The 13,611-nt window shown below is 42.6% G+C and overlaps 1 protein-coding gene across 5 annotated transcripts in view; it reads left to right on the top strand.

The window, feature by feature from the left end:
- STRN (striatin) overlaps window positions 1-13,611 on the top strand; it is a 533,408-nt gene that overhangs the window by 397,013 nt on the left and 122,784 nt on the right. For 3 of the 5 annotated variants that reach the window (XM_029593931.1, XM_029593930.1, XM_029593928.1), the window contains one exon: window positions 3,932-4,075. In XM_029593931.1, coding sequence (XP_029449791.1) covers window positions 3,932-4,075 — 144 coding nt within the window. Of the gene's footprint in view, window positions 1-3,296; window positions 3,384-3,931; window positions 4,076-13,611 lie in introns of all 5 variants that reach the window. The other 2 variants (XM_029593929.1, XM_029593927.1) reach the window with 1 other exon arrangement.

The raw sequence follows: 13,611 nt of genomic DNA, 5'->3' as shown, positions 1-13,611 counted from the left end.
AATTAGCCTTGTTCTTGTTGCTGCATAATACAGTTAGAGAGCCAGCCGAAGGAAGAGAGCATGTTGGAGAGTAGCTATTTTTGCACTGCACTGCAACAGGAGCAACAAGAAATGGAAGGCTCTGCATGTAGCCAATTTTCCCACACTAGGAACCTTGGGCTGCAGCAACATACCAGAAGCTTCAACAGGAGTGAATCCTGATCTAAAAACTGAAGGATGAGTGGATCTGCTGTGGAAGTGGACCCAGAGCCCTGAGCTGGAATAGCAGGCCTGGACTTGATAGAAACTGTCAGGTTAGGGTGCCTTCAAAACAAAATACAATTCATATTCAATACTAGGGTTTTATTTACAGAGAAGGATTTTCTTTACAATTCTCACAACCCTTGGTTCAGCAGTCTAATACTCAGAGATGTTTTCTCCAGGTCTGGTCACACCCAGGTTACTTATCTGGTATTCACTGTTCAGAATCCAGGTTTACCCATCAGCAACAGAACCTCACCTTCCAACTACACTCTGCACCGCTCCACCATTAAGTTGCCTGAACACTGCATCTTTCCCTTTTAAGGACCAAACCAGGTCCTCAGCAGCATGGCCCAATCCATTGGTCCAAGGCCGCCTCAGTTTGTCATTCTGTGGCCTCTCTAGGAGGGCTCGGCCTTTTACCAGGCAGACCTCAGTTTGAGGCCCACAGAATACCATTTGTGCCCTGACAAAAACAGGCCTGAACTTCCAGGCTAAAGGAGCAGGCCTGGAGCATTAGTAAAAATTGTGTTTGCTGGCAGATAAGGACTTCCTGACCTATCTGCGCCATCCTGCTATTCTTACCTACTGTTGCCACAGAACTTACTTGATCTGTGATAATCTCTGCCTCCTGCCCTTACCACATCTCTTTGCAAGCACACTTGAATTTTCTTACTCTGGTTGATACTACCTCTGCTGGTAGATGATTCCAGGCATCTATACTTTCTATAAAGAAGTATTTCATCACATTACTTCTGAGCATCCTTTCTTCCGACTTCAAATTGTGACCCTTGCAGTTTCTATAGAAAATGCCATCTGGTACTTTATGGAAGTCTGGCAGATAGTTGGATGTTGGTCATATTCCCTTGTCCCTTCCTTTTCTGAGAGAGTACATTTTGAGCTGCGTAAGTCTTGTACCATTTTGGTAGTCCTTGTGTGAATTGTTTCCCATCTTTAAAATGTCCTTATAAAATGTGGCATCCTGAACGGAATACCTTGTTCCAGGAGGGATCTTGCCAATGTCAGGGGAAATATTGCTCAATTTCCTTTTGGTAATACCTCTGCTTATCCACCCAAGCATGCTGTTAGCTTTCCTTGCTGCTTTATCACAATGGCTTTTTTTTTTCCAGGGAGAATGTGCCAGTAATGAGCACAGACTCCTTTTCCTCTACCTGTTTGATTTGCCCTATGGTCCCTCAGGAAAAAAGCATGCATCCTGCATGCAAGTACCAGAACTTTTTTTTCCCCAGAGGAAAAAAAGCACTGCTTATGACCTTTTAAGCAGAACTTGACCCAAAGCATTGATGTGGAGCCCTGTTTTGGAGAAGTAGTAGAGATGAGCAGGAGCAAAGAAGATTGAGTATCCACACTGAAACTTCATGAAATTAAGTGAGCCTAGATATGCTGGTCCCTGGAAGAAAATGACATTGGAGCACTGTTTTAAAATCATTGATTTTACACTTAATTGGTAAATGGCTTACAGTTACTTGACAGGTTTAAGAAACCATTTAGACTTTGAAGTTATGGTATATTCCTAGATCACAACATAACATTTCAGTATAACGAGACACTTGTGCATAGTATATGCCCATTAGAGAAAACAAAAAAAAAAATCAAATTTAAGTGGAATCAGGTGGTGGTGGTATGTTCTGCTCACGGTTTCTTTATACTTAGAAACAAAATAGTTATGCAAGCAAATAGATTTAAATCTATTTATTGAAATTATACAATTCATAAATCTTGCATATTTTTTTGTTAGTTAAATTAGTAGAGGTTTGTAGTTCTAATTTGCTGCATGAGGACAACCCTGCAGACCTTTTCCCCACAGTAAGGGGAAAGAACCAACCTTCTGTACTTTTCTAAAATAACTTCATTTGGTAACAAGTGGTGGTCAGTGCATGACAAAAAAAAGACTGGGCCACCAGCAGTTTTTCTAGACTTCTAGCTAATTTGACGGGATACTACATATTTTCAGAAAATATGCTGGCAATTTTTCACGCTTTCTTTGGAAAGGGCTGTCCTCTTTCTGACAAATCTAAATTTTGACTCTGCTTTAAGGAATCTTTGTGCAAAGTTAGATTGCTAGAGCAGTACAACCAGTTTGAGTGTAAATAACCATGCATTGTCCTCTAGGGCATGCTGATTCTTCTGTCCATATAGACACATTCTTAGGTCTGTTAGTCATAAATATTCTCTATATAGTAACTTTCTATATAGTAACTTGTAAATAGCTAGGGTCATATGAATAACTAACATGATACAATTCAGTATAAATATTTGTTGAACATTATCTAAGTGCAACTACTGATGGATCTTTTTAAAAATTGTATATAAAGATACATGGTCTGATCTGATTGATGATCCTCCTGACTTAAGATGGCTGTTTTGACTTGAGCTTTTGTGCTTACTGGGGATATCCTTAGATGTACTATTTTGGCTGGAATGGTTTTGACCGTGGGAAAGTCAAAAAGCCTTCTTTCATTCCATGACCTTTTGTACTGTAGTTTATGGTTGGATGGGTCTCGCCAAAGAAAGCTCTCTGCCACCAGTGCTCATTTCTAACCTTATAAATAAAGTGTTGCCTTCTGTGAAGCGATGCAAGTGAAGCGAGAGGTCACTGTTTATATCCTTCGGTTTTGTAGGCTAAATTAAAATGTTTAAAAATGTGCATATTAGATTACTATAGTTCTGATTTCTATGCAGTGCACTTTTCAGAAAAATACCTTCTGTGAGTAATCTGTAAAATGATTTCTAGCAAATAATTAAAATGTAAACTACTTTGCAGAGTAGTTCTGTCTGTTTTTAAGGTACATTAGTAAAACCTACGGTTTGTAATTTATTTAGTAAACTTCCAAATGTTTGCCAACCTGGTAGTAAACTTCCCTGAAAAGCAGTATAACAAGGCCATGTACATATGAAGATATGCAGTAGCAAGTTCTTGTTAGCGCTACTGAAGATAGCTGTGCTCTTTACTGGTCTAAGAAATACCATAATGGATCATGGGTAAGATATTTTCTTTTTCTGAAAGCAAACTTTTATCCCTAAACTTATAACAGGAAAAACAGCAGAAGAAATGTTTCAACCTCTATCCCATATAAAACAGTCAAAACAGGGATGTGGAGGCATAATGGAGCAAAATACAGGTAAGTGGCAAGCAAGGAAAAGGACTTCATCACATATACTGACAGGAAGTAAGAGGGTGAATCTAGCTTCAACTTAATTTAGTTTTTCTCCGTAAGACATAAGCCCCCATTTTTCTATTTTGGTAGCAGTTTTTATTTAACTTTCTAAAGGATAGTGTCAGACTATTGACTGTACTCTGTGTTTTAAAGTAATTCATCACTAGCATTCAGTTTGTGCTGAGGGTGGTGGTGGTGGTCTTTATAAATGCAAGAAAATGCCCCTGTGAGATAGCATGGATAGCATCCCCCCACCCCACCTCAAGAAGGTGGTTAAGAATAGTTAACAAACTCAGATGTGTTCTGTGAAACTTCAGCTTCAATGCATCTCTTTTGAAGATGTTCAGGTCAGTTTCTACTAGAGACAAGTAAGTGTTCATTTTGATCAAGTACAGCAAGTTATAGAAATTATAAGGTCTTTCATTGTCAACTGTTTTAGTAACATGAAGTGAGAGGCTCTGAACATTTTTGTACTTATACAGCTCTTCATAAACTTCATTTCTCTTGGTTAGGGCCCAATAGGTCAAAGCTACAGGACATGCTAGCAAATCTGAGAGATGTTGATGAACTCCCTTCACTACAGCCATCTGTGATGTCTCCTTCCAGACCTAGTAGCTCGCGGCTTAGTGAGCATGAAATAAATAGAACAGATGAAGGTAAGTGTATGCGAACTTGTTCTGTTCCTTGTGTGTGTGTGTGTGTATACACGCAGTTATATATAAGGCCAGATCAGAAAATCTTCCACAAGACTAGCTATACAATTGATCCATAGCCATCCTTGCATATTTACACGTGTGCTCAGATAATCGTACACCTCTCATTTTAGCAGCTCTTACATAGAAATGTTATTTTATGAATTACTTTTAGTACCTTATCTTTTTATGTCACATTTATTTTGTGACTGGTTCTATGTCTCAGCAAGATATGGGTATGGGGCTGAATCTCAGGATAAGTGCCTAATCACAGGGAGAGACTAATTCTGCCCTTACTTCTTCAGCCCCTGCTAGCCAAAGGAGCAACAGTTTTAGGGGTAGTCTTTAAGGAGATTTCTTTCCATTTTGGATCATATGACTGGTTTTTGGAGGTTGAAGCTGCTTCACCTCGTGCCTCAGTATGACAAAGCATCTGCATGCAGTGCATTAACCGATTGCCCTGCTGGGTCTTCACAATGCCTGTCTGCTAGAAAGTCTGAGTCCTTCTAGTCAGCATTTGTTACCATGACGTAGGACCCTGTTTTATACTGTCAGTCATATATACGACAGCATGTCATTTTTTTTTTCCTGTTATTTGCAATGGCAACTTGCAGTCCATTCCATCTGCATCAACAACTGGCATTGTATCTTGACTACTATTGCAAATATGGTGCAAACATTTTGAGGGGGCAAAACTCTGTTATAACAGGGCTTGGGCTAAAGAGGGACCTCTGTACAGTGCTAACTAGTCAGTTTGCATCACTCCAGTATTTATTCTAGCTGTGATATACATTTGTCCAAATTTTTATGGTTGACTCTCCAGTGTTTCTGAAAATCAATAAGAATAACTATGTGGGAAAACTAAGCAGTGCCAGATGTTGCACAGCAAGTCATGCCTTCAGCAAATGTGAGAAACTAGGTTGACTGTAAAAAGGTAGATAATAACAGTCACTAGAGCAGATTTGTCTTAGCATGCTCTAGCCCTAACCTCCCCCTCATAGACTTATTTTAAAATGGAAAATGGTAACTTAGCAACACTTTGAAATGTCACAAGAAATGTTTTACTTTTTATTTCCCTAGTTGAGCACTGGCCATCACCTTAGCTGTAACTTTCAGTATCTGCGGCAGTCATGCAGCTTTTTGCACTTATTTTATTAAAGTATACAGTTTGAAATGTTTTCATGCCAGGAAAAGCACCAAAGCTGATAAGCTGTCTTCATTTCCATATAGAACCAAAAAGCAGGCCTAACAATTGTCATACATATCTTTTTCTTTTTCAAGCTAGATCAGAACAGTTTATTGACAAATAATTCATTAATGGTTATCAATGCACTAAAGTATCTCCCCCCCCCTCCCCCCCCATCAGAATTTTCTAGTTCTTTCAAACATAAGGAAAATGGAGCCTGTGGAGTACCTCCCAAATTTCTTTTCTGGAAGGAAGAAAAGTGAATTTATTTTTAGCTCTGTTGCAGCACTTACACTGATCTGCAGTAGCAGATTTGTTTACAGTTTGCTATCAGGGCTATATGTGGAACAGAACCTCTGTTGTAGCTTGTATTCCTTATTTTTGAAAGGGAAAGGAGGCCTCTGGTAAATGTGAGCAAAGTTATAAAAATATGTATATCTCCACACATAAAAACATGTATAAGTTCTTGCAAAAGAGGTTTGGAAGAAAATAGGGGGATGTCTTAATATTTCATTAAATTGAAGCATAGAATATAATGGCATTCAGAGGCATTGCTAAGGTATTCAGCAGATTTGGGGCTTGGGCCCATAGATGGGGCTGGATCTAGATCAGTGGTGGGAGGGGGAGGATTATGCAAGAAATGCAGACTAACCAACAAACGGGCCGATGCAGTATGGTGCGCTCAGCTGAGCGCACCGTTAGCCCCCGTTTGGCCGCACGTTTTCCACACGCTGTTTTTACCCCTTATACAGAAAGGGGTAATAGCGCGTGGAAAACGCACGGCCAACCCCCCCCAAAAATAATAGCGCCTGCAAAATGCAAATGCATGTTGATGAGCCTATTAGTTAGTCCTGCACGATACAGAAAGTAAAATGTGCAACCAAGCTGCACATTTTACTCACTGAAATTAATGCCTACCCAAAGGCAGGAGTTAATTTTGGCCGGCACTGGGAAAGTGTACAGAAAAGCAGAAAGACTTAATATCATAGCGATATTAAGTCAGAGGCCCCCCCCCCCCCACCCCCCCCAAAAAAAAATCTGCCCGCGGGTTGGAAAAAGGACACTCAATTTTGTCGGCGTCCATTTTCCGAACCCGTGGCTGTCAGCGGGTTCGACAACTGACACCGGTAAAATTAAGCGTCGGCTGTCAAACCCGCTGACAGCCGCCGCTTCTGCCAATAAGGAGGTGCTAGGGACGCGCTAGTGTCCCTAGCACCTCCTTTTTACCGCGGGCCCTCATTTGCATACAGAATCACGCACCCGGGAGAGTGGACGCTCGCCTTAAAGCGCCGTCTCTCCCGCGCATTTTACTGAATCGGCCCAAAAAAGAGCAGGCACCCTTTCAGCCTCCTACTAGAACTAGCTCTTCCTGTAGACCCCCCCCCCCCCCCCCGAAGTAAACAAACTCAAGTCCTTCCTAGCTGGCCCCTCTCCCCAATCCCAGCCCTTTTCCACACATTCTATAGTCAATGCCACAAACCCAGTGTGGCCCCCCCCTCCCCCCACAACTTGACCCAGCCATGCCATCCTCTCCCCCCTCTCCTAGTCAGTCTAGACTGAATGGCAAATATCCTTGTTTGCAGAAGTAGAAATAGGGAGGAGGCTGGTAACTTCAGGTCAGTTAATCTGACTTCAGTGGTGGTTAAGGTAATGGAATCACAATTAAAAAAAAAAAAAAAAAAGAGAGAGTAGCAGTTTTTTGTCCAGTTAGTGGTTATTCATTCTGGTAAAACCAAAGACCAACCTGAAAGCTAGAAATACAGGCAAACAATGACCAGAACTTTAAGTGCCATTATATACCAGGGGACACAATTTTTGTTTGCTATTAAAACATATAATGCCAAAAGTTTGTGACTACTTACTTTATCCTAAGGGAAATATGCATTCTGACCATGCTTTTTAACTTAATGTTTAAACCATGCCTTGTTTCCTGTTCCTCTGACATGGGCCATGTTTCAAAGAAAATATCTTCTTCATCAGGGAAAAAAACACCACCCCAGGTAACGACTCACAAAGATGCTGACATGTGCTGAACTATTAGAGCCCACATTGAAATTTTATCCAAACAGGGCTCTAATAGTTCAGGGTAACCTGGATCTATTATCTTCAACTTTAAAGGTAAATATTGGTTGGATACAATTTTGTGCAGATTTCAATGCTGCTAAACAGCAGCTCCCCATTCATGTCCATTTGTATCCAACTAATACCTACCTTGAAAGCTGAAGATCATAGATCCAGGTTACCCTGACATGGAGCTGTGTTTCATCAAAACCTTCATTAATGGGTCTTTTAATTACCACTCAAGCCCACATAAATCAGTCCTATTACTCCTGAGTTTATTTCTGCAACTGGATAGAGCATCATATAAAAACTAATTTAAAAAAAAGACCCTTTTTTCATGAACGGGCAAACTTTTTCCCAAAGGCAACATTAGTGTGTCTTGCCTACATTGGGTAGGGATCCCTCCCCAAATAAGAGAACAGGGGGTGGAGGATAGGATAGAATGAAACCCAAAGAGAATAAAATCTTGAAAAAATGGATGATTAATGAAAAAAAAATCTATACCCACCAAATAATCTATAAGAACCAGTTTGTTCCAAGATTGTGCATACCCAGAAATGAAGGTGGTATTGGCTTTATAGAAATAGATTACACACATAGAGCTACAACATAGGACTCCAGGCATACTTAATAATATCAACAGACCTAATACTCGGGGAGTGGGGGGGAACTGAGGTACAAAAGAGTACAGCCAAAATTAGTCTCCATCCTTAAACTTGGAAAAGTGTTCCAATGAACAGAATGAATGAGAATCAACCAGCATATTTGGTAAAAATAGCAATAGAATTTGCACACGAGGTAAAAAGCTCTTTAAAGAACTAGATCAGCAAACAAGACAAAAAAATTGGCAAAAATACAAGTACAGTGGGAAATAGAGAGGTACATGGATCAGAATCTAACATAGGAATGACCGAAGAGAGGTGGACTTAAATCTAAAGATGAGTGCCAATTGCAGCACAGGACAGTGGACATGTGCAGCATGGGAAAAAAGGTAAAATGGACAAATGCAGGTGTGTATGTGTGTATGTATATATATATATATATATATATATATAGATAGATAGATAGATATTTATTTATTTATTTAACATTTTTTATATACCGAAGTTCTAGTAACAATGTTACTAATCACTTCGGTTTACATATAACATTGGAATGACTTAACATGTGTCTTACATAGAACAGGAAAAAAAATATATATATATAGATAGATAGATATTAGAAACTATGTAAACACTATTATCACTGTACTAGAATAATGCTGGTATCATGACACTAATAGAATTATAGAGAATGAAGAAGTTGTGATATTCTGGGAAATTCCCATTCCAACTGATAAATAAGGATACAAGAAAACCAGCTATTGTGGTAAAGGTGGAAAACAAGAATGGAATTGCTAATTAGAAGTGTCTGTATCAAGCAGTTATTTTGTGTAACGTATGGAGAATAGAACATCCTCAAGAAATGCAATCAAAGACTATGAAGATGTAGCATAGAGAATTGTTCCAATTGTATTGGGTGCCAGTGGCCTGATTAGAAAGAGCTTCCCAGTGCATCTTGATATGTTGCCTTTATTACATTCTGTGAACTCCAGAAGGAAGCTTTTCTTGACATATTGCAACTATTAAGTACACTAGCAGTAAATTTGAGAGATTGAGATTATATCCAACATGTGAGCTAGTTTGTGAGGTTCCCATAGCATGTGCAAAACAAACCCACTTGGTGATGCTATCCCTGAGAGAATACGACCTTAACGTAAAAGCCCCATGGATAAGTGCATTATTGCGGATTTACAGTCTGTCACATGCATTGCGATCAGAGAGCAAAACGTTCCTGGAGATTCCATCTTTGGGGTCATTCACTTGTTTGAGGCATGTGAATATGACTTTTTGATGGCAGGACCAACTTGTTGGAACATCCTGTCAGTTATGCTCATTAACAGATATTAAGCAATTTAAGAAAGCACTAAAAACATTTCTCACAGGAAAGCAGGATGGTAGCCCTCACATATGGGTGACATCACAGGATGGAGCCCAGTCACGGAACACTTCTGTCAAAGTTTCCAGAACTTTGACTGGCCCCTACTGGGCATGCCCAGCATGGTATTAACCCTGCAGCCAGCAGGGGTCCCCCTTCAGTCTTCTTTTTTCCGCGCAGCAGTAGCCACGCGGATAAGGAGCTCTGTAGAGACAGGAATTTTCCTCACAGAATTACTAAAAATTAATTTACCCACAGGGGTCCCTCCTTCAACTTTTTCAAGCCGCAGTACTCCTGTAAGTTTTTTTACCCGTTTTTCCGTCAATTACTGTCTAGTTTGGCCGTCGCGGCCTACTGGCCGTCGACCATACCGCGGCTCAATTTTTTCATGGCCATGGCATCTGGGTTCCGCCGGTGCCTGGACTGTAATTGCACCATGTCCATCACAGACCCTCACAAAGTCTCTGTAATGTGTCTCGGATGTGAGCACGATGTCCTAACCTGCACCAAATGTGCCCTAATGACACCAAAAGGTCGCAAGGCTAGAATGGAGAAAATGGAACTTCTCTTCTGTGCTCAAACCCCGACGCTGTCTTATTGCATCAACGTCTTCAGAACCAGCACCATCAACTTCGTGCCAGCATTGACCTCCGGCCAGTGACTGTCCGGCATCGAAGTCTTCTCGGCCTTTTAACACCCTCTACTCCCCCTCAGGATCGTGGGGACCGTAGAGATAAACATCACCACCAGCATCGAAAGTCTCGGACCATTGAGGGAGCGAAATCATCGACCTCGCCATCGTCCGAGCCGCCATCAAAGAAACCCCGTCCAGAAAAGGCACCGACCTTTTCGGCGACCGGGTCACAGAGGCAACCCTCACCCGACAGGGTATCGGGAGCCACGATTCCGCCTTTAACTGTGGTCGCTCCAGCTATGCCTCTGCCTCCTTCTGTTCTGGAGCCGGGGCTGCTTGCTCCAGGTCTCAGAGAAGAACTTGACCGGATGGTTCAAGAGGCCATCGACAAGGCGATGCATCGATTCTAGGTTCCTCCGACACCAGTACCGATTGTGGAACCGACCACCGACCCGATTCCAGCAGCTTTGGCACCGCAGCTCTCGAGGATGGAAGTGCTCATGGCCGCTTTTCCACTGATGGACCCCGGGTCACCGATGGCTTCAGTGCCCTCCCCGCTTGCTTTGTCATCTGGAGGAGAAACACCATTCCGCATCCCTCCATCGGGAGTTCTGTCGATGCCTCAGCCATCGATGCCAGTACGTCCCTCGATGCCACCGATCCACCCATCGGTGCCGATACATCCGTCGCCACCGAGCCATCCATCGATGCCTGAGCTGATGCTTTCATCGGTGCCTCCAGTCATTCCTTCGAGTCCTTCGGAGCCTAGACCAGGACCTTCAGGAATCCCACTGCCCTGTCCTCCTCTAGTCCCTAGAGGAGCAGTTGCTGATCCCTACGATACCTGGACTGATGATTCTTCACCAGACACCTATGACTTGCCTTCACCACCTTCACCTACTGAAAGTAGAAAGTGTTCTCCACCAGAAGACATTTCCTTTATAAAGTTTGTGAAGGAGATGTCTGAATTGGTTCCCTTCCAATTACAGATGGAACAGGAAGATAGGCATCAAATGATGGAGCTGTTACAATTCCTGGATGCTCCCAAGGAAATAACCTCCATCCCTATTCACCAGGTTCTTCTGGATCCCCTCAAAAGGAACTGGGAACATCCTGGCTCTGTGGCTCCAGTCCACAGGAAAGCTGACACCACCTATCTCGTTCAGTCAGCTCCAGGTTTTCATAAACCTCAATTGGATCACCAATCTGTGGTTGTAGAGTCTGCCAGGAAAAGAGCAAGGAGATAAAAACCTCACACTTCCTTTCCCCCAGGCAAGGAACAGAAATTTTTAGATGCCATTGGTCGCCGTGTCTTCCAGGGATCAATGCTCATCTCTAGAATTGCCTCTTATCAGCTCTATATGACCCAATATAATAGGGTCTTATTTAAGCAGATACAAGACTTGACAAACTCCCTGCCTCAACAATTTCAAGATCAACTCCAAACCCTTGTAAACACGGGTTTTGAGGCAGGCAAGCATGAGATCAGATCATCTTACAATATCTTTGATACTGCTAACAGGGTATCTGCAGCTGCTATCTTGGCAAGACGATGGACCTGGCTCAAGTCTTCGACCTTCGCCCTGAAGTACAAGACAGATTATCCGACCTGCCTTGTGTAGGAGATAATCTGTTTGGTGAGCAGATTCAACGAACGGTGGCGAAACTCAAGGACCATCATGAGACCCTAAGACAGCTCTCTCTGAGGCCTTCTGAGTACTCTTCAAAATAGCCCTTCCGGAAGGACTCTAAGAAGTCATTCTTCTACCCGAAGAAATCCTACACACCACCAACTAGAACCCATTCTACGAGACAGTTTCAAAAAGCCCAGTCTCGTCAGACACGCAAACAAAAGCCGCAAGCAGCTCCTCAGCCGGGCCTGGCTTCCGGTTCTTGACTCCAGCATAGAGAACAGCAGCCAGCTCCCATTGCCCTACATACCAGTGGGAGGTCGATTGTGCCATTTCAACAACAGGTGGCACTCGATCACCTCAGACCAGTGGGTCCTGGCGATAATTGCTCAGGTTATCTAAACTTTCTCTCCATTCCGGACTCCCCACCTCTACCAACGTGGAGAACATCCGATCACTCCATCCTTCTGCAACAGGAGGTCTCCTTCCTCCTCCAGTCCAAGGCGATAGAACCAGTGCCCTACTCTCAGCACAGGCTAGGGTTCTATTCCCGGTACTTTCTAATCCCCAAATAATCGGGGGGTGTTCGTCCAATTCTAGACCTACGTGCCCTCAAGTACCTTCAGCGAGAGAAGTTCAAAATGGTAACCTTGGGCTCTCTTCTTCCTCTTCTACAAAGAGGAGACTGGCTCTGCTCTCTAGACCTACAGGACGCATACACTCGTATCATGATAATTCCATCCCATCGCAAATACCTGAGGTTTCTAGTAGGCCCCAAGCACTATCAGTACAGAGTGCTTCCATTCGGCCTCGCATCTGCACCACGACTCTTCACAAAATGCCTAGTCGTAGTTGCAGCCTTCTTCAGGACTCAAGGTGTTCACGTCTACCCCTATCTAGACGATTGGTTGATCAGGGCTCCCACTCAGCAAGCTGCTCTGTCTTCCCTAAATCTTACCTTACACACTAATTTCGCTCGGATTTCTCGTCAACTACGGCCAATCCTACTTAGTCCCATCTCAAACCTTATCGTTCATTGGGGCAGACTTGGACACCTTGCAGGCAAAGGCTTTTCTGCCTCGACAGCGAGCTCTCACTCTCATGTCTCTTGCACACCAGCTGCAGTCTCAGCACTCCACGACTGCACACCACTTTCTCATCCTCCTGGGACACATGATGTCCTCAGTTCAGGTCACTCCAATGGCCCGCTTGGCCATGAGAGTCATGCAGTGAACTCTAAGGTCACAATGGACTCAATCCATTCATCTCCTGTCGACCATTGTCCATGTAACCGACTCGCTCCGTCAGTCTCTCACCTGGTGGAGAAATCAGGTCAATCTCCTCCAAGGCTTGCCCTTCCAGGCTCCAGATCCTCAAATAACTCTCACCACCGATGATTCCAACCTCGGCTGGGGAACCCACATGGCCGATCTGCAGACACAAGGATCTTGGTCTCCAGAGGAAGCCAAACACCAAATTTTTTTATTTATTTATTTAAGTTTTTCTATACCGGCATTCGCGATAAAAATCGCATCATGTCGGTTTACAATTAACAAGTAGATAGGGAACAAGAGGCAATAAATAACATTGATCTAAGTAATAATAATAATAAAATAATAGTAATAGTAGTAAAAAACGTTAAACAAGAGAAGGCTAAGGAATGCAGTTACAATAAAACAAGGGAGTAATATAACTTGGATCAGAGAAAAGAAGCAGGGGTTTAAATATATATAACATATATGTCAGTCAATGTGCTTATAGCGTTGAAGAATTGCCCTTATGAGGTAGGGATATTAATTATTATGATTAAGGCAAAGTCTGAGCGAATAGGTAATAATGGAATAGGTTTAGTTTAGTTCCGGAAAGGCTTTCGTGAATAGCCACGTTTTAAGTCTTTTCCTAAATGTAGGAAGGCAGGGTTCCTGTCGCAAATCTGGTGGGATGGAGTTCCACAATGTTGGTCCTGCAGTGGAGAAAGCCCTGTCTCTGGCGGTTATGTGCCTCATAGATT

This window comes from Rhinatrema bivittatum, chromosome 3, assembly GCF_901001135.1.
Source record: "Rhinatrema bivittatum chromosome 3, aRhiBiv1.1, whole genome shotgun sequence".
NCBI lineage: Eukaryota > Metazoa > Chordata > Amphibia > Gymnophiona > Rhinatrematidae > Rhinatrema > Rhinatrema bivittatum.
The sequence above is the reverse complement of the archived record's forward strand: the minus strand, read 5'-3'. Positions and strand labels throughout refer to the sequence as shown.